Here is a 26,353-nt window from a genome sequence, read left to right as displayed (position 1 = left end):
GACATGCACACGTTTCTAACCTTTTCAACAAAGGTCCCTTGTTAAATTATTTTTGGTTTCGTGTCTTAAATGATTTCATTTGCCCAATAAATACCACTTCCAATGAATTCCCACATCTTTAGGGGAACTATTTAAGTACCAAATAAATTATTCAATTATTTCTAAAAAGTAGCTAAAATTACTATATGAAGTTTGACATAATTCTAGTTCAAAGAATCTTGACTTTTTATTCTTTCCTGATGATATATATTTTTAAGATTATATTTTTCGATTACAGTTCACGTTTAATATTACATACTAGTTTCAGGTGTACAGCATAGTGGTTAAACAATCACATACTTTACAAAGTGTTCCCCCCAATATTCCAGTACCCACCTGGCGCCATACATAGTTATTACAATATTACTGACTATATTCTCTATGCTGTACCTTACATCCCCAGGACTATTTTGTGACTACCAATTTGTAGAAACTTGATTTTTTGATTAGCCTTTTCCTGAATGAATGTCCAATTTTCATCAGGTTATTTAAAATATACTCACCTCTCACCAATCCCCACCGTTACCCTGGGAGACTCATAGGGGTCCAGAAGCCCTGGCTTGGAAACCAATGCTCTGTGCCCTTACTTACGTATCCCTGCTGCCTAGACTGTCCTTAACACTTAACATTCAAAGACTTGCTCATTTGACACTTCCATTCTTTTACTACTCTCATACTACTCTTATGTCACTTATTATTCATTCTACTATAGTTCATTCTTTAACACAAGTAGCTATCTCCCTGTCAGGGTGAGAGTTCAAGGACAACACTAGTGGTCCATTTCTCTACCCTCAGCACCTAACAATGCCTAGACCCTAATAAAATGCAATTAAAGTTTATTGAAACAGTAAGTCTTGCTAGGGTAGACACTATTATTTGCATTAAAAAAAAAGGCTGGGAAAGATGTGAAAAGTTGTAACTTGCCTAAGGTCATGCACCAAATAAAAGTTCTGAACAAAATTTTGAAGCATGAATTTAGGTTTTCTAAGAGTAATTCTATTATTCTGTTAACTGTAAGTTTATGTAAGTGGCAACTACTATAGTATTATAATGTGTAGCTTGTATTCCCTCCATAAGTCTCATCAAGATACCATTTATCTTGTTATTGGTCTGATTATGCCCTCAACTAAACAAAAATTACCTTATTCCAAATGAACACCCAATTTAAAAAAATTGCTTTCTTTGACTTACGTTACCCAGAATACCTGCCTATTTCCAGTTCAGTTTATCAGAGTCTAATAAGTCAGTCAGTAATTTTAATAGCCTTACTATCTGCAGAAATTTCCCATATGAAAGAGTGGCAGATGAGAGGAGAACTTTTATCAACTGGATATTTCTACATTAACAACTGCTTATTTTAAAGGTTCACTTTTCCTTTCTTGGAAAACAAGAAATCCAAAGTTAAAAATGTAATTTGAGCTCTACTCAAAAGATTTTGTGGGTCTGGTTCCAGATCACAAAAGGCTGGGTAGCTTACTTGGTTAGAAGGCCGTCCTGTGCACCAAAAGGTTATGTGTTCAATCCCCAGTCAGGACACATACCTAAATCATGGGTTTGATCCACAGTCAGGGCACATAAGGGAAGCAACTGATTTTGATGATTCTCTTTCTCTCTCTCTCAATCTCTAAAAAAAAAAAAAATCAATAAACATATCCTCAGGTGAGGAGAAAAAATGTGATTTGGGCAAATCTGGTTTTTTGATGTAGCCAAGAATCTCCTCCCTAAACATATGCTTTCAGCTGGGTATGGAGTGGCGGAGGAAGCAGGCAGCTTTTTGCAAGACAAAAGTGCTGACAGGGTACTTTATTCCTTTTCTGAGATTTCCCACTTCCCATAGAGCCCCAGTGGGGCGCCATATCTGAGTCTCCATCAACCTGGCTCACACTCTTTACCTCACCCTGGCGATTCCCTGATACCCTGCCCCAACTAACTTGCGGGGCCATCCAAGCTGTTTCCAGTGGCTTTTCCATACAAATGGCCTGTCTTATTCATACTTCACTTTCCTAAAATCTCTAAAACAAGCAGCATCTGGCCTCTCAGCATGCTCCTGTAGCTCTCGCTAAGTGGCCACAGGCCTGGCAGTAGCAGCAGCCTGCCTTGGTTCGCAGCTCGGTCTGACCTTCAAGCCCAGCACAAGTAGCAGTCCTCAGCAGGTCACTTTGTAGCTAATGCCAGGTAGCCTTGGGCAGAACACAGGCAATAGCTAACCTAGGTCTGCTCCTCCTGGGAGGGTCCAGAGCCAGTGCACCTGGTAGACAGCTTCAGACCATGTTGAAGCACCATCCAATCACCTCCACAAGCAATACACTCAAGAGGTGGACTCAGCTGGCAACAGAGCCCCGCTAAAGTAAGTCTTGTTCTGTGGGGTTGGCCCCCTGCACACCCAATCTTCCACGTTGGCTGGAGCTAGTTCTTGCAGCTGATCAGACTGGGGGTTAATCCCTCTCATTGTTGTGCCAAAAACAGTCAAGGCTCAACTACAACAGAAGGGTACACACAGCCCACAAGGCAGTAGCACACCTGGAGCACCCAGTGTGGGTGACTGGGGAGGTTGTACCATTCAGTCCTACAGGATACCTACTACATAAGGCCACTATACCAAGCCCAGTAGATGTAGTAGTTCCATCTAATACATAGAAACCAACACAGGGAAGCTGCCAAAATGAGGAGACAAAGAAACATGTACCAAGTGAAAGAAAAAAACAAAACTCCAGACAAAGAATTAAACAAAATGGTCACAAGAAATATATCAGATGCAGAATTCAACATACTGGTTATTCATCAATGATCTCAGTGAGAATGTCAACAAAGAGATAGGAAACAAAAACAGAACTAGAAAATATGGAAAAGAACCAGTCAGACATGAAGAATACAGTAATTGAAATGAAGAATAAATTACAAGGAATCAATAGTAGAGTAGATGAAGCAGAGGATCAAATTAGTGATTTGGAATATAAGGAAGAAAAAACATCTAATCAGAAAAGCAAAAAGCAAAAGGATTTTTAAAAAGGAAGACAGTGTAAGAAGCCGCTGGGACAAATTCAAGCATACCAACATTTGCATCAAGGAGTAGTGGAAGAAGAGAAGAGCAAGAAAGTGAAAACCTATTTGAAAAAATGTTGACAGAAAACTTCCCCAACCTGGTGAAGGAAATAGAAATACAACTCCAGGAAGCACAGAATTCCAAACAACATGAACCTAAAAGAGGCCCACATCAAGACACATTATATTAATATGCAAAAGATTAAAGACAGAGAATCTTAAAAGCAGCAAAGGAAAAGCAGTTAGCTATTGATACCTACAAGGGAGTTCCCAGAAGACTGTCAGCTGAGTTCTCAACAGAAACTTTGTAGCCCAAAAGGAACTGGTATGAAATACTCAAAGTGATGAAAAGCAAACACCTACAATCAGGATAACTCTACCCTGCAAAGCTATCATATAGAATTGAAGAACAGATAAAGAGCCTCCCAGACAAGAAAAAACTGAGGTAGTTCATTACCACCAAACCAATATTATATGAAATGTTAAAGTGTCTTCTTTAAAAAGAAGATAAAAAATATGAATAAAATGTCAATAAATACTAACTCTAAACAACTGAATCTAAAAAACAAACAAGCAGAACAGAAACACACTCATGGATACAGAGAACATTTTGACAGCTGTCAGATGTAAGGGGTGTTAAACGGATGGGTCACAAACGTTAAGAGATTAAGAAGTATAAATTGATTGTTACAGAAGAGTGACGGGGATGTAAAGTACAGCATATGGAATTTAATCAATAATATTCTAATAACTATGCATGATGTCAGATGTGTACAAGTTTTATCAAGGCAGTCATTTAGAAAATTATAGAATGTCTAATCACTGGTGTGTACACCTGAAACTAATATAATATTGTATGTCAACTGAAAAGTAAAAAATGATTAAAAAAATACGCTCCCAGGGAAGCACATGTTCTCATTTAAAAACAAACTAGTACTTATTGGACTTTACTTCTTAGTCCCCACCTACTAAGTAAATCTTCAAATCAAACCTCCTTTATTTAAACATATCACAAGACTGCCCCAAATCAAAACAAATACAATGTCAAAAAACTACATTACTTTGACATGGCTGATAAACCTTAAAGAAATACAATCTAATTTCTCACTATTATAGGCAATATGAGAGTGGCAGTTCTTTTCCTACTAAACTAAAACATTTTTGGAAGCACTTTTTCTACTTTATTCTATAAAACATTTTTAAGTGATAAGGTTATTTATAAGTAAAACAGGGTTAAAAAATAAAAGTAATCTTACCCTTTCATATTTAGTTCTCCTCTTTGTATTTTAAAACATTTTGTAATAAAAATATAAAGCAGCTCCTCTCTTACAAAAAATGGAAAGAAAAAAAAAAAAAGGATGGAGTTCTCAGGCAGTAAACAGAGAATGAAGATCCATGTCCAAACTACAGCCCGCAGCAGCTAATAAACACAGGATCCCTTGCTTCATAGTATAAAGGCTGCTGAGTTCAAATTAAACACAAGAGTCCCCTCAGTCCTGGCACATATCATATCTAGATTCCAGGTGTCAATTAAACTAAAAAGACAGTTGTAGACAGAAGGGTTAGTCTATTCTTTGCTAAAGTATGTTTATTTTAACGTGCCTTCAAAGTTATGCATAAATTCTTCCTTATTGACTAATGTGCTTTAGTCAATTTTGCAAGTCTGAAATAAGAAAAGTCCATTTTCAACAATGTATTCTGAGATTTTATTATTCCATGGTCGTATTTTTTTTTTTTAACAAAAGCATGCTTATGAATCTGAAAATCTAAGGACCAGAGTTCTGTACCATAAATTCACATCACATCAGTTCGTGAAAGGACAAAGAAAAAATAAAGAGGAATAAAATCATCTTGCATTCGCAGAGTATTTTTATATTATCTCATTAAATTTTAAAAAATCAGTTTAAAGATGTACCAACTGAATAAGCACCATAGATTATCAAATTTTGTAATGCTTTTGTTACAGGGAAATTAGAAGAAAAAGAAACAAATACTTTACAAATTAGCATGATTATTAAGATAAAACTAGTTCTTGACAACTTCTGAGTTTGTCAGATGTCCTCAATATGAAGATGTCCACCCCTTCATGAGAACCACCAATAACACTCTGTAAACTGCTATTTTTGTTGGAGTCAGAAAACTGGTAACTCAAATCATGCCAGCTTGCATAAAACTTAACGAGGTGTGATTGTGACTTTCTCTCCAACTTTTTGCAATGGCCATTCCATTTAAATTTCAAGTCTTCATAATGTTTAACGTAAGTCGCACTGACAACAAGACTGCTATCAGAAAATATACATTTATTTTAGCTACATTTTAAAGAAAAAAATAATTTATTCACTCATTCACATGCTTGAGATGCACAGTAAGCATTTATAATGAAGCCAATGAAAATGCCATCAAGAGAAAAAAATGTCCCGGCGAGGTCAGTTAGTTAGAGCGTCCTCCTAATAGGCCAAGGTTGCAGGTTTGATCCCCAGTGAGCTCAGCTTACATATAAGAATCAACCAATGAATCCATAAATAAGTGTAACAACATAATGACGTTTCTCTCTCCCTCTCCTCTCTAAAATCAGTAAGTTAAATGAATAAACAAACAAATAAATAAAAATTTAAAAAGAACAAATGAATTAGCAAGCCTCATACTGCTTCTTTGGCATTAAGACAACATGCAAAAATGACAATTTATTCCCCACCTCCCTCTTTTTAAGTTTTGCAAGTAGCATAATTCTTCACAGCTGTTTGTAATAAATGCTTGGTTAACTCAAATCTCTCCCCTGACCCTCCTTCTTAAAACAAACAGGATATTGGTCTACTATTATGAACTGATATTCTTCTTTTAAAGAGCATTTAGAGAAAAGTTTTATAAACATTGCATACTTATTTCCTGTTGACTCTTATCGATTTACTTACCCAAAGTTTCTCAAACTTTCCTTACTATCTTAAGCTATCAGGCAGATCCTTACATCTGGGCCTCTGTCTTCCTAGACAATTGTTTGCTAAAAATCACTTACTCTCTGCCAGGCAGAATTCCTCTATTTTCACCTTGTTTCTGAGAAAAGAAGTGACTCTCCTGCTTGCCAAGTAGATTGTCTCCAACTACTTCTACCTTCTCCTCCATTCCCTTTTCAACCTATGCATGTAGGATCTCTCCCCTGAGTGTATCAATAAGAACAGACATCTCTGGTTCCAAAAGTTGCCTCATACCAGTTTTGCAGTGAGGGAAGGAGGGGCTTGGGATGAAAAGGATGAATGCTTAACCTCTCTCTTGCTATCTGAGTACTCTCTACTGCTTTACTTTAACTATGCTCATAACCACCAAATCCCTCACTCTTTAGTCTCACTCTACACCACCAAATTAACCAGCTGTATCTGTCTCCTTTGCTGGCCCATCTTCTCTAAAATATAAGGCATTTCCTAAGGATTTACCAAGCGCCTCCTCTTTCTCACAGCTTAAACTAATTGGGGAGCAAATTCTGACTGCTCCCCAACTTCAGTCACTCATTTCCACCTGCCTGGACCTCCGAGTTATCATGTCCAACACCAAACTCCCTTATCTTTTCTTCCCTGCTCCCCTAAATCTCTCAACCCCATGTGTGCTCTCATTTTCTGGCCACCCAATCTCAATCTTTGGATGGCAGCGCAGAGAGAAGGAATCAATTCATTTGCTAGGAACAAGATTCTACCGCGAATATATCTCCTCTGTTCTATGTCCACTGAATAGTAAACCTCTCATCTAAACTGCTACAACACTCTGCTTATGGTATCCTTATCTCAAGTACCACCTGAATAAGCACCATAGATTCATGGCATTGCTAGAGAAATATTTCTTAAGCATAAACTTTAATCAGGCATAGCATTTGAGACACTCTACACTTCCCAAACTACAATGTGCATGTAAAGTACATGGTGATCATGTTAAAACACAGATACTTATTAAATGGATTTGGGTGGTGCCTGATTCTGGATTTCTAACATGCTCCCAAGTGATAACCATGGTACTAGCATAAAGCCACATACATACAATATGGCCCTCACCTACTTTTCTAGCCTCATCTTCTACTCCTCCTTTCCCAACACTCCCGCATGTATGCCTGTATCTCTCACATACACACAGGTCTCGCACACACTGACACACAGAGGTAAACAAAATGTTTCTTAAACATACTTCCCAACTTCTGTACCTCTTGCCATCTCTTCAAGTCCTGTGTCTGCTCTTCACAATTCTACGCACTTTACAGGAACCAATTCATTCTGCCTTTGTCTTTGCTTATCTTCTCTTCTACCTCACTCATTGCGCTCCACCCACTGAATACCACAAAAACCTCAAGATGCTGATGGCACTTAAGTTGAATGCCTATGCTCTGCAATGTCATTATGGGTCTCACATAATCCTTAGGGCTAAACTCCACACTCTTCCAGGAGGGCAGGGGCCCTCTGTCCACCTGTTGTAACCCCAGGGCATCTAGAGGGCCTTAGTAAGTGCCCCTAAGTACCTGCTGCAGTGAATCTGTATTCTAAGAAAAATTAAACATCTTACTTTATGTAACTTACTTTGAGCAGGGCTTCAGAAGTTTCAAGGTTAAACACCCTTCCAGGAAAGTTAATTTAAGTAGCAAAACCTATGAAAATTTTGTCAAATATTTGCTACTTTAAAAAATATATCTATATATAAACGTTGAAATGGTGCTAGGAGAATTTTATCTCTTATCCTATTTATAGTAGTCTGCACATACACAGATCAAGGCTCTGATATTTAACTGATAATTAAATCTATTTATTATGATCTAATAATGACTACATTATAAACTTACAATACTTGGTAACCCACATTGTAGCTCTCTCTGGGTTAACTTACCTAGAGCTCCTTTTATTATTTCATTTTTTAAATGGGACCTCACTTTCTCCCCAGGTGTGCTAAGCAGCAGTCTGCAAAATGCTTTTGCATTACAATGCTTTACATTTGTGTCCAGACTTTTAAATGTGCTTTAAAACATGTATTTTTTAAAAGTGCCATTTTTAAGGTTAACCAACTCAACCTAGATAAGCCCTATATTCGATATTTATATTGCAAATTCTCTACATATCAAAACTGCCATAATTCAAGAACCTACCCATAACTCTTAAACTAGTGTGTTAAAACACTGTCTGGTGTACTTGTTAAATTTGCAGATTCCAGGTTCTTACCTAGAGAGTCTGATTCAGGTCTAGGGTGAGCCCTAGAAAACTGTAGTTAACCTGCATACCGAAGTGACTCTGATGCAGGTGTTCCGCAGATCTCAATTAGAGAAATACTGACATTAACCCTGCTCTGGAGCACTACAGGCTTGTTTAAGAGAAAATGCGTAAGTCTCTTTGTGAAATTCTTTCCCAAAACAGCTGTCACACCAGGACAGCTCACTGGCGATTCACGAAAGAAAAAAAAAGGGCGGGGGGGGGGGCGGGGTGAAAATTCCTTGGAATCTGAATAAGGCCCAAAACAGTCGGAAAGTGGTGTTTCTTTCCCATCTCTACGCTCCATTCTGGGAACATCCCTAAGACACCCTCCGGGACTGGCTCTCGCGCCCAAGCCGAACGATGCCGGTCGCTGGCCCCACGGGTGGGAAGGAGGTCCCGTCACTCCGCCCGCTCCCCTCACCTGCCGCGCTGCCGCAGCTCGGTCTCTGGGTCGGGCTCGGACTCCCGCGACTCCTGTTCGCCGGCTGCCGCCGGCAACGCCTCGGCGTCCTCCACTGTCACCTCAGCCGCAGCCAAGGCCCCGGCCGCCGGCACCCGGGCGGCCGACGTGGGAGCGGCCGCGGCCCCTAGGCCGAACGCCGCCTCAGCCGCCGGTGCGGTTTGGTCGCGGGCGCGCCCTGCAGCTTCGGCCAGCATCGCGAGCCCCAGCAGCAGCGGCAGCAACAGTGCCAGCGCGAGCGGCCCCGGGCGGGCTGCGCGCTCCATCAGCGGCCAGCCCCACGCGCGGGCATGGAAGTGAAGCCACCGGCGCCCGCTTCTCCCGCGGGTCTGACCCCCGACCACCTGAAGACGCGCTAAGGATCCTGCCGCCCCGACGGCCTGGATAGCCAGCACAGACCCTCCGGCCACGTCTTAGCTCTGAGTCCGCCGCCGCCACCTGAGTGACAGCTTCCCTCGGACATCACCAATACAGCAAACTTTCCGCGCGTCTGCTCTCCGATTGGCTGCGGCCACTGCCACTCCACGGACCCAGGCGGGTCCTGATGGAGACGGTGGGCTTTCCCGGGTTGTCAACAGCAGGCTTGCCAATCAAATTGAACTGTCCCCACCGAGGCCCGGCCCTGTTCCGGAAGCGGTTACCCAGGGAAAAGGCCCCGCCCTCCCCGCAGCCTTACTACCTGATTGGTGGGCTGCTACTAGAGAAGACTTGAAGTTCATTGGTGAAAGTGGATGCCCCTCAAAGCTCTGAGATAACTTCTTCCTGATTGGCTTGAAGCCGCATCTGATACGTGGCAAATTCTGAGAGTCGAGTGAACAGTACCTAGAGAAAGGGAAAGTCCCGGGTGGTCGGGAGGTGGCCGACCTTAAAGGATCTGCTTCTGTGACTCTTCGAAAGCTTGGTCTGTTTGGAAAGGCGAAAGCAAAGCAGGAAACAAGTGAGTGCACGAGCCGTGTGGTTAGAAATGGAAGGGATGAGGCAGATTCAGGAACCAAATACTGCGTGTGGCGCTCAAGTTGCTGAGAAGTAAAGAGATGCCCGAGATCTAACAGGTGATCTAACTCGACACTCCCGTTCTTCCTTTCAAAGCGGAAGGAGCCCAGGCACGGCGTGCAGAGCTAGTTATTTGCAGAACCGTTACTTTAAGCCTTCTGACCCTGATGTGGCGTGCTTTGTGCCTCACGATAGGGCTTTAGAGAAGAAAGAGCTAAAACTGCAAAAGGCAAAACTGTAAAAGATTTGAATGTTCAGCTAAGGAATTGAAACATCATTCAGCAGTTACGGACACCCTGAAGATTTTTTAGTAAAGGAGTGAAAGGATGAAAATTGTGGTGTAGAAAGATGCATCAATCAGCTCTGTATTCAGAAGAATAGCATCCAAGATGAGATTGATTAGGAGGCTATTGCCCATCAAAAGTCTGTGAAGATTTTTTAAAAAGGTGTTGGCATAAACGTGCTGTTATTTCTTAATGCCTGAAAGCAAAGGCGTAAAAAGCCCCACTTCCCCCTCCATCTTGCACCACATTTTCTTGCTCCTACAAGTACAGCAAAACTTAGTGGTTCTAAACAATTTGTCTTTGATTCTTCTCAAACACACTAGTCAGTCTTTCATGCCCATAACCACCAAGCTGATTTTGCTGAGTCCACCACTGATAATCAAAGGACAATTCTCAGTCTTCACCTTATCAGCTATATTTAACCCAGTAACTCAATCTTACCTGTATAAAACATTTTTCACTTGTTGTCTTGCTATCCATAGGTGGCTGCACAAGACTTAATAAGTTTCAAATGAATCACTTTTGTAAAGGTCCTATCATCAGTATGGCTATAATCTGAAGTAGGGGGTGGGGAGGAAGGACTTCATATCAATTTAGAAGTAAGGGAGGCACAATTCGGCCCCTAACACCTAGACAGATACAAGGCTGTTCCTTCAATTTCTTCAAGGTTCTGTTACTTTCACAGTCAAGCCTCTCTTGACCACCCTTTTAAAAAAATTTTAAACATTTTTTTCAATTACAGTTTACATTCAATATTATTTTGTATTAGTTTTAGGTGTACTGCATAATTGTTAGACAGTCATATACTTTACAAAGTGTTCCCCCCAATATTTTCAGTACCCACCTGGTACCATACATAGTTACTACAATATTACTGACTATATTCCCTATGCTGTACTTTACATACCTGGACTATTTTGTAACTGCCAATCTGTACTTCTCAATTCCTTCACCTTTTCCACCCAGTCCCCTCACATCCCTCCCTGCTGGCAACCATCAGTTTGTTCTTTGTATCTGTGAATCTGTTTCTGTTTTGTTTGTTCATTTATATTGTTCTTTGGACTCCACATGAAAGTGAAATCATATGGTATTTGGCATTCTCTGACTGACTTATTTCACTTAGCATAATACGCTCTATCCTGATGACTCCTTTTCTCTTTTTAAAATTGAAACTCTCCCCCACCTCATCTCTAAACTCCTACTCTGCTTTTTCTCCTTAGACTTTAAATGCTATAATTTATATAATTGTTTTGTTGATTGTTTGTATCCCTCCACTTCTATGTAAGTTCTATGAGGATTTTTCTCATTAATATATGGCAAGAGCCTAAAAAACAGTACAAGGTGTTTAGTAAGAATTTAATAAATATTTGTTGAATGAATAAACAGATTTATTCAACAGGACAGAAGGAAAAGAGACAAGTGGAAAGGAAGAGATTGTAGTTGCTGTAGGGTGATTAAGGAAGCAAGATCCCAGAGTATTGGGAGGAAACAGGCACATGCCTTCCTTAAGGAAAGTAGAAATTAGAAGTACCCCTAGAGAATAAGCTACTTTGAAATGAAGAGAAAATTGATCAGAGAGCTCAAACTAGTAGACCATTATTTACTCAACAAAACAGGAGATAAGCTGTCCTGTCTAGGTGAGGAATTTAACAAATAATATGAGAAAGGTGTCAGAAAATTAACATAAGATGAAAAATTATTGTTGACTACCTGTAGCTGTCCATTTGAAATTACGAAGCTAGTGTAGTATTTTAAATTTTTCATGGCTTTGTAAATTTTTCAAAAAAAAATGATCATAGCATGAACAATAATCTGAGTTAGTAAATTAGAAGTCTGCTTGCCATCTCTAAATGATGGTTTTTGTTCGTTCATTTATTAACTACCACTCAGGGAGTATCACATGGCACCTGCATGTAAAAGGAATAAAGATGTGAACAAAATAGGCATGGTTCCTGTACTTCTGAAGCTTAACCTCTGTATAGTTAGAGAGAGAGACACTACTTTAATATTCAAACATATACTTATGTACACAAAGATAAGTGCTATGATGAAAAAAGTCATAGGCATGAGAGCACAGTGGTAGAAAATGCCAGTAAGAAGTCGAGATTTACTAGTACTCAGGGGGAAAATGCAAATATTTCCATTTTGGAAAAAGAAAACAAGTCCTAAGTCATTGTTAGCTGACTAGGAAAGTAACTCGAAGGAAGCAAAAGAGTCTGAAAGTTTCAGTGCAGCATGGAGAGTCAATGGTGACTGTATGGGAACTCTGGAATCAGCCTGAGTACTTCAGGGAAGTGTAAGAAAAGTTGGAATTGGCCTGATAGCTTGATCAATGAGTCTGATCCACAAAAAGAAGTTGGTGGTTAGGCCCCTGAGCCTGGGCTGACCTGAACAATTAAGATTCTAAAACTGAGCATGGTCCAGGAGGTCAGAAAAACAGTTTGGAGATTTAGTATCATTGGCTCAGTTCATTAACAGAGAAAGTCTAAATCTGTTGACATTATATTTGGTTGAAAATAACAAGTGTCCAAGAAGCTCAAGAGTGTTCCAAAGTGGTCCTACTTTACACCTCACTCATAGTATATGAGAGTTCCAGTTGTTCCATATCCTCATTAACATTTAATATCATTAGTCTTTTGATTTTTACTATTAGTAGGTATGCTGTTGTGGGTATTTAATTGTGGTTTTGGTTTGCATTTTTTTGATGACTAATGTTTTGAGGCATCTTTTAATGTGCTTATGGAATATTTATATTATCTTCTTTGGTGAAATCTCTATTCAAAATATTTATAAAGGGAAGAATTTATATGGGTAAGCACCCAACAGAGTTTTCCATACAGTGAAATAACCTGTATCAGTTAACTATTGCCATAATGATGCTGTGTAAGGAACCAGCCCAAAATACAGTGGCTTAACACAACAAAAATACACTCTAACACCCTTCACCTGGGGGTTGACTGATCTAGCCAGAACACAATTTCCTTATGACAATGGAAGAAACACAAGAAAGGTGAGTGAAAACTTACAGGGCCTCTTGAGGCTAGAACCAGAATGGGGTACTATTACTTTCACCCACGTTCCTTTGGCTAAGGCAAGGCATATGACCAGGCCCAATGTCAATGAGGCAGGAAAATATGCCCCCCCCACCCCCCCAGTGAGAGAAACTGCAAAGTCACATGACAAAATACATGAATGCAGGATTTGGGAGAAAAATGAAATCTACCACAAGTACTTTGAGAGTAGTCAGTTAAATCTGTGCCTACATCTAGAATGAGCAATTGTTTCAAAGCAATACACACAATGAAATACCACTTCGTATCTATCAGAAAAGCTATTTAAAAAAAAAGAAAAAGAAAAGACAGCCCTGACCAGCATGGCTCAGTTGGTTGCATGCAGTTCTGCAAAGCAAAATGTTGCCATTTCCGATCCCAGTAAGGGTGCATGCCTGGATTGCAGGCCCAGTCCCTGGCTGGGGGTGTGCAACAAACAGCCAATTAATTTTTCACCCTCACATCAATGTTTTTCTCCCCTCTTTCTCCCTCCCTTCCCCTCTCTCTAAAAGTAAATAAATAAAATCTTTTTAAAAATAGAAAAAAAAAGACAATATCAAATACTGGGGAACAATTGGAAGTCTCATCCATTGCCAAGTTATGAACACAAAATGATAAAACTATTTTGGAAAGTTTAGCAGTTTTTTATACAGTTAGACATACATTTACCATATAACTTACCAGTCCAACTCCTAGGTTGTTACCCAGGAGAAATGGAAACACATGCCCACACAAAGAGCTATATGCAAATCTTTATAGCAGCTTTATTCATAATTGCCCAAACTGGAAACACTGAAAATGTCTATCAAATAGTGAATGGATAAATTGCAGTCCATCCACATGATTGAATACTACTCAGGAATAAAGAGGAATAAGCTGTGATAGATAAATTGCTTGGATATATTTCAGATACATTGCACTAAGTGAAAAGAGTGAGAAACAAAGAGCTATATACTATAAATTCCAAATATGATAGTCAGGAAAAGGCAAAACTAATGACAAAGGGGATGAGATTGACTACAGAGGAGCACAAGGAATTTTTTTAGGGTGATGAAAATACTCCAAATCTTTATTGTAGTGGTAGTTCTGCAAGTATGTAAGTTTGTCAAAACTCATAGAGCTATACATCTAAAAATGGTGAGTATTACTATATATAAACCTCACCGTAAAACGAACAACTACAAAAAAAAAAAAAAAAACAATATAAATGTTTTCTCTTTCACCTTGTCCTGAAAAAGGCAGGAGGATATAAAAACAGATTTTATTTGTTTGAAAACTGAAATTTCACAGATTTTTAGCTGGTTAAGTGATAAGACAAAATTAAATGTGACTTGGATTGATGTTAACACATGAAACATAAATAAGTTTGGGGATGCACCTTTCTTAGCATTAGAATTTGCTTGGTGTAGGTCAGATGACAAGGGTGGGAAGAGAAATTCAGGAGGTTCTAGTTAGGGAGTGCAGAGCATATAACAAGCCTGATCTTCTGGGGTCAACCTTTAAAAGGAAGATTACACTTAGGGCCTGTGTAAAAAGGCTCGGGAGCCCCAAGACCTAGCCTAAAGAGTAAGGATTGTCACAGCTGTACTGAGGAAGCAGTTCATCAGTGTTTCTCTAAGTGTGGATCTGGAAAGACCTAACCAGACAAGAATGGGGCCCAAGAATCTCCATTTTAAACACTCCCTAGGATATTCTTATGCACACTAAAATTTGAAGAATATGGCAGTTTAGAGTTGATATGTTTGTTATATTGTGGATTCTGTGAAATTCATGATTCTTCAATCTTCCTACGATTTATTTACATGTGCCTAGTTTATACCAGAGATCCGTCCCCTTGAAGTGTTACTTGAGTGTCTTCTACAACTGCTACCCATCCCTTAGTTCAAAGACCTTAAATTTTCTATTGTGGTATACTAGGAAATTCATCATGGCCATTACAAGTTCATCTCAGCTGCTTGCAGCTTGACTGTGAGTCATGGCAACTTCACTGTAGTCACTGCTTAGAACTCTCGGACACAGCCCCTGTGTAGGAGTCTGCCCGATGGTTCCCATAGGTTCCAGCTCAGATTTTATTCTCTATACTCACCACATAAGGCTGTACGTGCAGATCAAACTTTACCAAAATGTTGGGTTAATTAAAGAGCAAAGAACTCCCATAATCAAGTTAAACCCACCATAGGAGTCCCTTACATGCATACCTCTATTTATAACCCTGTTCTCCTGCCTTCATTTTCCTCTATCTTGGATATCCTTACTCTCTCTTTTTTGCCCCTTCCTATCCACAGGGATTGTTCTTAGTCCAGGACACTTGCCCCTGCATTATGTCAGTCAGCTATTGTCCCAACAATTCTGCATTACTAACAACCCTAAAAAACAGTGCCTCAACAATAGTCACTCATTCTTCCTCATGCATTTGCATGTTAGCTGGGGTTTAGCTACAAACTGAGGTGGGTTCAGGTCTCATCCACTGATCTCTCATCCTCACATCAGAGTAGTACTGATGGCAATAATGAAAATATAAGAGGACAAGTCCCACCACACATGCATATTTCAAACCTCTGTTGTATATGTCTGCTAACATTCTTGTAGCCAAGGTGTACCACACAACCAAGTTCAGAGTGAAAGGGCAGGGAAACACACTCCACACACCAGGAGGCCATAGCTAGAGTGTAGGTGTGTATTACTACCACCAGGAAGAAAAGACTTCAGAACAATCATTCAATCTATACACTTGTCAGTATTGATTGTCTTATCTGAAGATTGAGTCTAGAGAAATGCTTAAGGCTTCACCAGGACAGTAACCAATAATTACCAACTCCTGAATTTACTCAGTCCAGTTCAGTCCTGGACAGAAATGGATGATCCATTCTGCCTCTCTTCAAAATTGGGATTTGCAGGCATGTACACACAAAAGCAGAAACAAATCCCTGCATACGCACAAATGCAAATTTGTATGTGCTTGTGTACATGTGTACTGGTCCAGTTATATATGCCCTTTCTACAAAAAAAAAAAAAATTCCTTTTGGATTTTCAGAGGCTAAACTCTTCAGTAGAGAAAGGATTTTTTCTAACTGCTTTATAACTTGAAAGAATCCTATTTCATAATTATACCAGGACTTTGCATTATGCTGAGAGATAGCAGTGCCTTTTCTTCAAACTTGCTTCCTCATAATCAACCCCCGTGGATTTGCCAAGAATAAGAGAGCAGCTAGGCCCTAGAGCTTAGTACGTCTAAATGCCATGCTTCTTAACTGCACAAAGACTTCTGCCCTGGAAAATTCTTACCCAAGGCCTTCATCGCTTGTATTTTCTGTCAGGGTAGTTTCAGCCTTCCAGCAATTCTTCCAAGGTAGAAGGAAATGGGTCCACTAATTAGTACTAATTTTGGAACTCCAAATTGCTGTGTGTGCTGGGACAACATGCGTAACCCTGCGCCTCATGGTATCTTCCCTGGTCACTTGCAGCAGGCACTTTTTGGTCACTTGTGCCAGGAACTCTCTGAGGTCATTTTCTCCCAGGGCTCTCAGTGGTCACTTGTGCCAGGTACTTTCTTGGGTGATTTGCACCAGGGACTCCCTTTAGTCATTTCAGTTCCACTTTCCTATAATATTATGCCTCTTTTCCCTTTAGAGGGTATTTATACAATTTTACAATTAAAAAATCTAAACCTCCAAGAAGCACTAAGTAAACACAAATAAAAAGTATCACTTTATACCAATAACCATAGAAAAAATTGTTTCTCACATGGGTACTGTCAATATGTTCTTCATGGTCAGCAAATAAAGAATAAGATATTTTTTAATTTTGTGTTTTAATTTGGATGGTAATTTTTTTAATTAAATATAATTGTAGGATTATTTCTTTGGCATTTAAGGCCTAAGCTTGCATTTTTGTCTATCAACTTAGCACCAAGTATTCTATTTTAATTGTCATAGGCAACAGGAAAAATAAGCTGCATATTTATGTATAAAAGATTCTTCCTGCCAAATAAAAAGCAGAAGGCATGTGCTCTGAGAGCAGGTGTCCCATGTGATTCAAATAAAGAAAAGTGGTGGGAGAATCAAATCCTCACAGATCACATAATTTTATAAGGTGGCCAGACTGAAAACTGTATCTTAGCTGTCAGCATTTGGGCAACTGCTTTCAGCTCTAGCATAAGAGCTGATTTTATACCAAATACTTCACTGAGAATGACTGAAAACTTAGATTAAAAACTAACAAATCTTTAATGCTATCAGAAAGCAACCGAGGCATTGAGGATTTGTGGGGCTAAGAATGGGACAGAAAGAAAATGCTGTCAGATCAGGGTAAAACTCTCCATCATTTCCCCCCCTGAGGCATTTGCTGAATTGTAAGCAAAAAGTGCAGGATCCGGAGGCCAAGTGGAAAGCAGCTGCTTACAGACTGATGAGAGTATAAAAACAAAATGTGGAGTTCATGGCTAGTAAAAAAAAGCCAGGATTGGGTCCTCAGCAGTTTGACTTAAATAGAACATCATCCTATAGATAAAAGGTTATGGGTTCAATTCTCAATCAGGGCACATTCCTGGGATGCGCACTCACTCCCAGTCTGGGCACATATAACCCCTGGTTTAGGTGTGTGGGGAGGCAACCAGTTGATGCATTGCATTGATGTTTCTCTCTCTCCCTTCCACTCTCCCTTCCAATCTCTCTAGAAGCAATGAAAAAAGTGTCCTCCTGTGAGGATTAAGAAAAATAAAAAATAATAAAACAGGATTGGAAGGGCTCAAATCTTGGAGAAAAGAGAATTATTAAAAAATGAGTTGATATTCTACCTCACCTTTCCCATCAAAGCATTTGCTGATCACTAAGCCATGAAGGCAAGAGATCAAAAGCCCAAAAAAGAGGCAGCTCAGAGACTAAAAAGTGAATTAATCTCATGTTGAGCCCAAAATTGGAAGTTGGGGTCCAGCAAGGAGTCAGATCTTTGAAAAATACCTCCAAGTTTTCAGTAGAGAATCCTAGCAGACTTCAGATAGGACAAAGTGAAAATAAATTAGGCTTGTAAAACCTAAAACCCAGCCTCAAAATACCACATTCCTTAATTGTGTCAGGGTGATCTGACCCTACTTTTTCTGCCAGGAGAAATTAAATTATCTCTGGAGAAGGAAAACATCATGTAGAGCTCCTACAATTATTTATACACATTGTCTAATACTTGAAGAATAGTCTACAAGTCATGTCAATAAATAGAACCAAGTGACAGAAATCAGAAAAAGGAAATATAAATAGATTAGATTCACAGGAGATCGAGATATTGGGGTTATCAGTCAGAGGCTATAAATAATTATGATTAATACCTTAAATGCATTTGTTCCCTTCTGTCATTCAATGGTTTGATAAATAGCTCCTGTCCTTTTAGCACTGAATAATATTCCATTGTCTGGATGTACCGCAGTCTTTTTATTTGCCTACTATAGGACATCTTGCTTGCTTCCAAGTTTTGACAATTAGGGATAAAGTTATTCTAAGCATCCATGGACAGATTTTGCATACACATAAGTTTTCAACTGCTTTAGATAAATATCAAGGAGCATAATTGTTGGACCTTATGGTAAACATACCTTTAGTTTTGTAAGAAACCAGCAAACTGTCTTCCAAAGTGGCTGCACCATTTCACATTCACACAGGCAACGAGTGAGCATTTCTGTTGTTCCACATCCTTGCCAGCATTTGGTGTTGTCAATGTTTTTGGATTTTAGCTGTTCTAATAGGTATGAAGTGGTATATATCTCATTGTTAGTTTAATTTGCATTTCCTTGTTGACATATGATGTGGAACCTCTCTAGGTAACATCTTTAGGTAACAGGAGAATTTGGGGTGGACATTGCTGATCAAAGACAGGAATGATCGATCATTCCTTTGGCTGAGATAGAAATTGGGATTCTGAGGAGACAAATACAAACTGGAGGGCCCATCCCACCACAGACAGATTTTATGATTACCTGCCCAGAAGACATGATGATAGCTTTGAAGACAAGTTTTGAGGTCATTATGATCCAGACCCATATCATGGTAGGTATTGAGATGCATATTGTGATGGCTCACACTGGGACATGGGCTGACATGGTGGTCAGGATCAGTATAATGACTGAGGCAGCAGAGACTGTGACAGAGGCTATGATTCCACGGCAGATGGTGGCAGAAGAGCATTTTGGTAGTGGGTACCGTAGGGATGATGACTACAGAGCGGGAGGGCACACTATGAAGACAAATATAACAAGATGATGGAAGATGGAGTTCCAGAGATGATGATAGGAATGATAGAGGTCCATGCCAAAGACCCAAACTAAATCTAAGGCCTCAGAGCACTCCTAAGGAAGATGATTCCTTTGCTAGCACCTCACAATCCGTTCAGTCACCCTCCCTCTGTAGAGGGGTGAAACCTGTTGACATAGCTGCTGAAAAATGAGAAGTAGAGCAGGTACAGAGGGAACAGGAGAAATTGAAGTATCAGCTGGCTGAGTCAAAACTAGAATGTCAGCTTCAGAGAGACACCCAAGCTGACAAAGTGAAGAAACTCAGGAACTGGATGGTAGAAAACAGGAAGTGAGTCATCACAGACTGGGACCTCAGCCATATCCGGCAGAAATACAGGACAGATAGTGAGAAGTCTCTAGAAAATGAAACAATAAGGAGAAAGACTGTCACTCCAACTTCTAAGCCTCCCAAACCTGAACAGCTTCTAATTCTAGCCCCTCCACCAAAGGAGAATGCTTGGGTGGAGTTCTCACCATCCTGCTTCACTTCAGAGCTCAGAGAGAGCAGCAATCCTCTACAAGGTGTGGGGTCAGGGTGGGGGTAGTAGTTCCAGCTCAACCATCTAGGAGGGACCTTGATCAAGGAAAGATGAAAATAAAGTGGATGGAGTGAATGTGTCTCAAGGCCCAAGTGAAAACTCCAGTGATGGCATTTTCCTGCAGGAGATGTAGGGAACAAAGAACATTGAAAGGAGTCAGGCAGAAAATATAACAAAAAGGATCAAGACTCTTGATCTGTACCTGAGCCAAACAAACCTAAACACAATCCAGCCCCCAAGTTTCAGTTCTGCATGCAAGTATGGTGCTCTCTCCATTAATGGGGAAGATGAAAATGAGGGAGAAGATTATACCAAATAGACCTCTATACCCTGTGCTTTCTCTTAGTTTCTCTCCACTCTGGAACATTTGAGATTGAATCAACTTCTGTCTAGACAAGACAAAATAAAACTTACCATCTCCAGAGGAAAAAGAAATGAGTCAACCCACCAAGAGGATTTAATGATTCTGGGACTGAGGGACTTTCTGGGACTTGGGACTTTCTGTGTTAAAACAAGGGAAGTCCTGGGAAAGCTGGAATATACTGGTCACCTTTTATGGTATAATAGACCAGAGATCCTGTGTGTCAAAAATAAGCCCTGGGCTTCCTTGCAGTTTCTGATTTGTGGCATTTCCCAACCTTACTCCAAAAACAGCCTCAACTCCATTCACAGCTCTGCCGCCTGCCTTTACCTCCAATCTGTGAGCACATAGGCTTTTATATCTGCTGTCCCAGGAGGCGGGCTCAGTCCCTCTATAGGCTATGGCCCCTAATTCTTTTAGGACTCTGCCCTAAAATGTTATATTAAAAGAGAGTGAAGGAAAAATACATATACATATAGCTATGTCTATACCATCTATATCTATATATCTATGTCTATACTTATTATCTATACCTATATATCCATACCTACATTTATATCACTCATGAAGAAGATCACACGGCTGCCTCTGGGGGAACAGACAGAGTGACTGAGGCACAAGGGTGGGAAGATGAATGGAAGGCTTTTTCTTTTCCAGCAATTTCATTGAGATAAAATTTATATTCCATGCAATCCATCTATTCAAAGAATACACTTTAAAGATCTTTAACATATTGGCAAATGTGCAACTGTAATGAGGTAGGTTGGAGCAGAGGTTGCTGAAAAGCAAGGGACCCTAATTTGGACAGGGGAACCTCAAATCTGTCACACAACTGCTCTCTGTCTTGCCAGAAAAGGCAGGGGACAGGAAGGGCGCCCAGGTGGCAAATTTAAGCCATCTGCCTTCTGCAAAGGGAGGGGCTGCCTATGAAAGGGGAATTGCCTGAAGCAAGAGGCTAGCGCTCCAAGAGCTGAAACCAGAGCTGGGGCTTAATGGCCCACAGTCTTGGGGTTAGTGGCTCATGATGCAGGCTAGCTGAGCTGTGGGGGCTGGATGCCCTACCCAGGGTGATTGGAGACTTCTGCCCAAACCTGGAAAAAGGGACAAAGACAAACATGGCCATTGGTTAAAAAGCTGGACACTCCCACTGCAGAAAGAGGACTTTTTTAACAGGAGGCAAGAAAGAGATCTGTGGCTTTTGGCACTTGGTACAAGCTCTTGGCTCCCTCTTGGCTCTTGGCTTGTGGAATTTGGCTTGGGACTTTTGGCTGCAGGTGTGCTTGGATGCCCTGGGTCTCTGGTCCTTGTTTCCCCACTGATGGGAACACTCATGGGACTGGCAGATGACAGGCCCTCCAGGGGCTTAGGTCCTGCATAGTTGGAAGCCTGCTCTTGGTGGCAGGGTCCTACACTGGGACACATGCCTCTCTGGGCTCCAGCCTCTGAGACAGTAAGATCCAGTGTAGCGGAACATATGGGGTCCTGGACTGCTACATGGTGACCAGGAGCAGCACACCCTAGATCCTGAAAAAGAGAGCTGCTGCATGAAGATGGTGACTCTGAAATCTGCAAGCACACTTTCCAGAGAGGATGAAGATCTGTTTGTGTGGCTGGCCTAAGCTCCAAGGACAGATAAGGAAATGGGGAGCTTCTGGGCATTGTTTTGGCTTGCAATATTTTGGGGAGCAAGAGAAGTTCTGGGTTTTATGGGAGAGAAGGGCTCAGAGCAGGAGTGCTCTCAGCACCCCCAACGTTGGAACCCTGTTAATAGAAACTTGTTTCCTTCAACACAAATACTCAGGTCATGTATCAAGGTGACAAACCCCATGCTGCACAGTTACACAACCAGGAGAGATACTTTTAAATGTCATATTTTGTGTCTTTTAAATTAGAAACCATGGTAGTAAAACAAAAAAGATTACATTAAAAAAAAGAAACCATGGTACTACAATGTAAATAAATAAAATTAACAACAAAAACAGGTGCTATTGCCTTTGTGGTCTATCATACAATTGGGTAGGTTCCATGTAAACTGATTCAGTGTTTTCCACTTGCATCATACATTTACTCAACTCATCAACAAATATTTTAAATGCCTGGGCTATAACTAACCTGCTAGGCACTGAGATTATATACTCAGCAATTATCGTTGTCTTCTGGAACATACAGTACTCATTTTATATGTTACTAGCAAAATTGGTAGCTCCTTGGAGAAACACCTAATCTATATCCCTTTTTGCATTCTGTACACATCAGGTAATTGGAGATACATGTTTAGTGCTTATATGACATATGCAATAAAAAAAATAAAATAAGGCCCAAGGCACAGAACCCCAGAAGGTTTTTAGTGGCTGAGTAACTTTCCTTACCAACAATTAGAGGATGGAGGGGGCTCCTCTAAAACCATGTCTTGGATCCAGAAAACCATGTCCTGGGATCCAGGTACTCCCCCTCTTACCTTCCAGGGATTCTGCTTCTGTGCAGAGCATTGATTTCAGCATAGACCTAAGTCAGAATTTTCAGTTTCTTGTCATCAAGTGTGGCATCTCAGCATAGCACTGTCCACAAGGGAGTGATGACACATTTGGTCACATAATTCCCTCCAACTTGGCACAAGTTAGAATACTTTCTTAAAGGTATTTATGTTTATCTTAATTCACTATCTTAATTACAGTGTCCCCTCTTAATTCACTGATTTTCTACAATAAGTCTGTTACTGGTGCATTTTTTAAGTTAAAAATAAAACTCATATGGTAGTTATATTTTTAATTTTTTAGGAAGCTCTACACTGTTTTTTACAGTGTTTTACATTATCATCAACACTGCACAAGGGTTCTAATTTCTCCCCACCCTCTCAAACACTTTTTACCTTTTGTTTTTTTGATAGTAGCTATTGTAATTGGTGTGGGATGCTATCTCATTTTTGTTCTGATTTGAATTTCTCTAATGTTTAGTGATGTTGAGCATCTCTTCATGTGCTTATTTTCCATTCATTTATCTTCTTTGGAGAAATGTGTACTTAAGTTTTTTGATCATTTTTGAATCATATTGTTTGATTTTTGGTTGGTGAGTTTTAGAAGTTCCTTTTATAGTCAGATTATTAGTCTCTTATCAGACATATAATTTACACATATTTTCTTCCAATCTGTGGCTTGCCTTTTTTATTCTATTGATAGTGTTTTTTGATGTATAAATTTTAAAAAAATCATAAAGTCCAATTTGACTATTTTTCCTTTTGTTGCCTATACCTTTGGTGTCATATCCAGTAAATCATTGCTAAAGCTAATGTGATGAAGCTTTTGCTCTATGTTTTCTTCTAAGAGTTTATTAGTTTTAGGTCTTACATCTCAGTCTTTGATTCATTTTGAGTTAACATTTGTATAAGGGGTCAGGTAAAGATCCAACTTTATTCTTTTGCATGTGCATATTTAGTTTTCTCTGGCACTATTTGTTAAAAAGACTGAATAGTCTTTGGCACACTTGTTAGAAATCATTTGACCATACATATGAGAGTTTATTTCTGGGTTCTCTGTTCTACTCAATTGGTCTGTATCTCTGTTTTTATTCTAGTACCGTATTGTCTTGATTACTATAGCTTTATAGTAAGTATTGAAATCAAGGAGTGTAAAGTCTTCCAGCTTTGTACCTTTTATTCAAGATTGTTTTGGCTATTTGGAGTCATTGGAGATTCCGTAAGAATTTTAGGATGGATTTTTCTGTTTCCAGAAAAAAAAAAGTCACTGGGATTTTGATAGGGATTCTATTGAATCTGTAGGTCACTTTGGATAGTATTGCTATCTTAAAATATTGTCTTCCAACTTATGAACATGGATGTGTTCCTATTTATTTATGTCATTTTTACTCTCAGAAAGTTTTGTAGTTTTTATTGTGTAAGTCTCTTACATACTCAGTTAATTCCTAAATATTTTTGGTGCTATTGTAAATGGAATTGTTTTCTTAATTTCCTTTTCAGATTGTTTATTGTCAGTGTATAGAAATGCAACGGATTTTTGTGTGTTGACTTCATGTCCTGCTACTTTGATGAATTCACTTATTCTAACAGTTTTCTTTTTAAATCATTAGGGTTTTCTATGTATAAGATCATATCATCTGCAGACAAAGATAATTTTATTTATTCCGTAAGTGATTTTATTGTGTAATTGGGCAGCCAGGGTTGAGAATCTTTGCAGATGATCTTAATTCCTAATCAATGCTCCTAGTATTACTTCATACTGTGTTGGGTGTGATTCTAGTGTTTAAAGATAAGTATCTGTTGCTTTGCCAGATCTTCCAATTCTTGCCCAGTTGATGTGGTGCCACCTTATCTGGAAGAGTTGCTGCCAAGTGGGCCCTCAGTGTTCAGGTCCTCATGTCTGGTTACAAATACCTGGGCTGGGAGCAGCTGGCTGGCTTTGGTAAGTACGACAGTTTTGTGAATACCAGTCCACTCCCTCTGTAGATCATGCATCCATTTGGGAATACTATGGTAAAAGTATTTCCTGCTTGGTTGACTGCAAATATGAGAACCTTATCTGGCTTTCTGCTTGTTGTATCCAATTTCTTACTTACGGCATAATTTTTTTTAAAGATTTTATTTACTTTTAGAGAGGGGAAGGGAGGGAGAAAGAGAGGGAGAGAAACATCAATGTGTGGTTGCATGTGTGCCACCAACTGGGGACCTGGCCTGCAACCTAGGCATGCGCCTTGCACTGGGAATCAAACCTGTGACACTTTGGTACACAGGCTGGTGGCACTCAGCTGGGGCCTTATGGTATACTTTTATCCTGACTTTTATGCTTTGGCACCAGGTCACAAGCATGGGTTTAGATTGTAGCAGGTAATCTCAACTTCATAACGTATACTCTATCAGGGATGTTCAGCGTTTTGACATCTCTGGGCCACACTGGAAGAAGAGTTGTCTTGGGCCACACATTAAATACATTGTGACAGGTAATCACACAAAAAAATCTCATAATGTTTTAAGTAAATTTACATTTTTATGTTGGGCTACATTCATAGCCATCCTGAACTGTATGTAGCCTGCAGGCCACAGGTTGGACACCCCTGCTAGATGGTGTGACTCAAAGCAGTCCAGTAGAACCAATTTCCGCACTCCCTTAGGGGAGCTTTTTGACTGTGGCCTGGAGAGTTGGTCCTGTATATGTATTCCATCTTTGGACAAGGATCATGTGGTGTCAGTGTTTTTGTTCTCTGTCTCCTGCTATGAGTAGTTTTGTTTTCATTCATCCTGTCCCACCAGGAGAAGTATAACACAGGGATTCTTTTTGTGCCATGGGGATATGACAGCAGCCAGGTGGCTATATCTTTTATCTATAGAGCAATTAAAATTGTGGGAGTCAAGACCTGTTATAAACCTTTCTTTACTGTTTAATTTCTTATATAGAGGCCCACTCACTGCAATGATTATTGGTTGTGCATTATATGTGACTCTTCCAATAAGTTTATTAAACTATTTCAGAATCTATAAAAATAACACCTTGAAATACAGTTCAGTCTATGAAGTTATGGTTCTCTTAGTTTCTCCATGTTTGCTATTGATATTCTTTACAGTATGGATCCTCCAGTCACCTTCAGATATTTTAGAGATACAATTTTCAGTACTCACACAACACATCTCAGCTGATCATCTATCAAATGAGCAGAACCCAGTGCCCAACTTTGAACTGGTTGCTTGTTTTTCTCTTCTCAGTCGTTACCGTGGTAAACTTGGGCATAGCCTCTTCCATTAACAGCATCTCCTGTCTATATAAACAACTGCTCTTACTCTGGCTCACATCTGCTGGAGAGACAGGTGGCAAAGCAGTTGAGCAGTTATTTCAGATTATCCCTTCTAACTGGGGAAATCAAAGTTGGAGTAACTAGGAATAGATGAAAAGAATACTGGACTGCAATCTACAGAAAGAGGTACTGTAAAGAAGATGCTTGCAAATATTTTATCCATTACCATTGAACTAAACTGACCTACTTAACAGACATAGGAAGTCAGTGTGTATGGTACTTGGACAACAGGAATAATACACATAATCTGAACTTGTGGAATTTTGGATCTGCTATATCCCAGCCTATTT

The 26,353-nt window shown here is 39.8% G+C and overlaps 1 protein-coding gene and 2 pseudogenes across 1 annotated transcript in view; 2 read left to right on the top strand and 1 right to left on the bottom strand.

Annotated features, from left to right (window-relative positions):
* Positions 1 to 9,205, bottom strand: part of EIF2AK3 (eukaryotic translation initiation factor 2 alpha kinase 3) — an 86,355-nt gene extending 77,150 nt beyond the window's left edge. Inside the window, 1 exon segment of the mRNA XM_054591994.1 lies at positions 8,719 to 9,205. Within this exon segment, the coding sequence (XP_054447969.1) occupies positions 8,719 to 9,023 (305 nt within the window). The 5' untranslated portion in view covers positions 9,024 to 9,205.
* Positions 9,206 to 9,301: 96 nt separating this feature from the next.
* On the top strand, positions 9,302 to 20,222 carry LOC129085593 (eukaryotic translation initiation factor 4B-like; annotated as a pseudogene).
* On the top strand, positions 9,584 to 26,147 carry LOC129085592 (ethanolaminephosphotransferase 1-like; annotated as a pseudogene).
* The last annotated feature ends 206 nt before the right edge of the window (positions 26,148 to 26,353 follow it).

The sequence above is a fragment of the Pteronotus mesoamericanus genome, unplaced genomic scaffold, assembly GCF_021234165.1.
Source record: "Pteronotus mesoamericanus isolate MK-2021 breed Mesoamerican mustached bat unplaced genomic scaffold, CSHL_Meso_final scaffold_31, whole genome shotgun sequence".
In the NCBI taxonomy this organism is placed as follows: domain Eukaryota; kingdom Metazoa; phylum Chordata; class Mammalia; order Chiroptera; family Mormoopidae; genus Pteronotus; species Pteronotus mesoamericanus.
The sequence above is the reverse complement of the archived record's forward strand: the minus strand, read 5'-3'. Positions and strand labels throughout refer to the sequence as shown.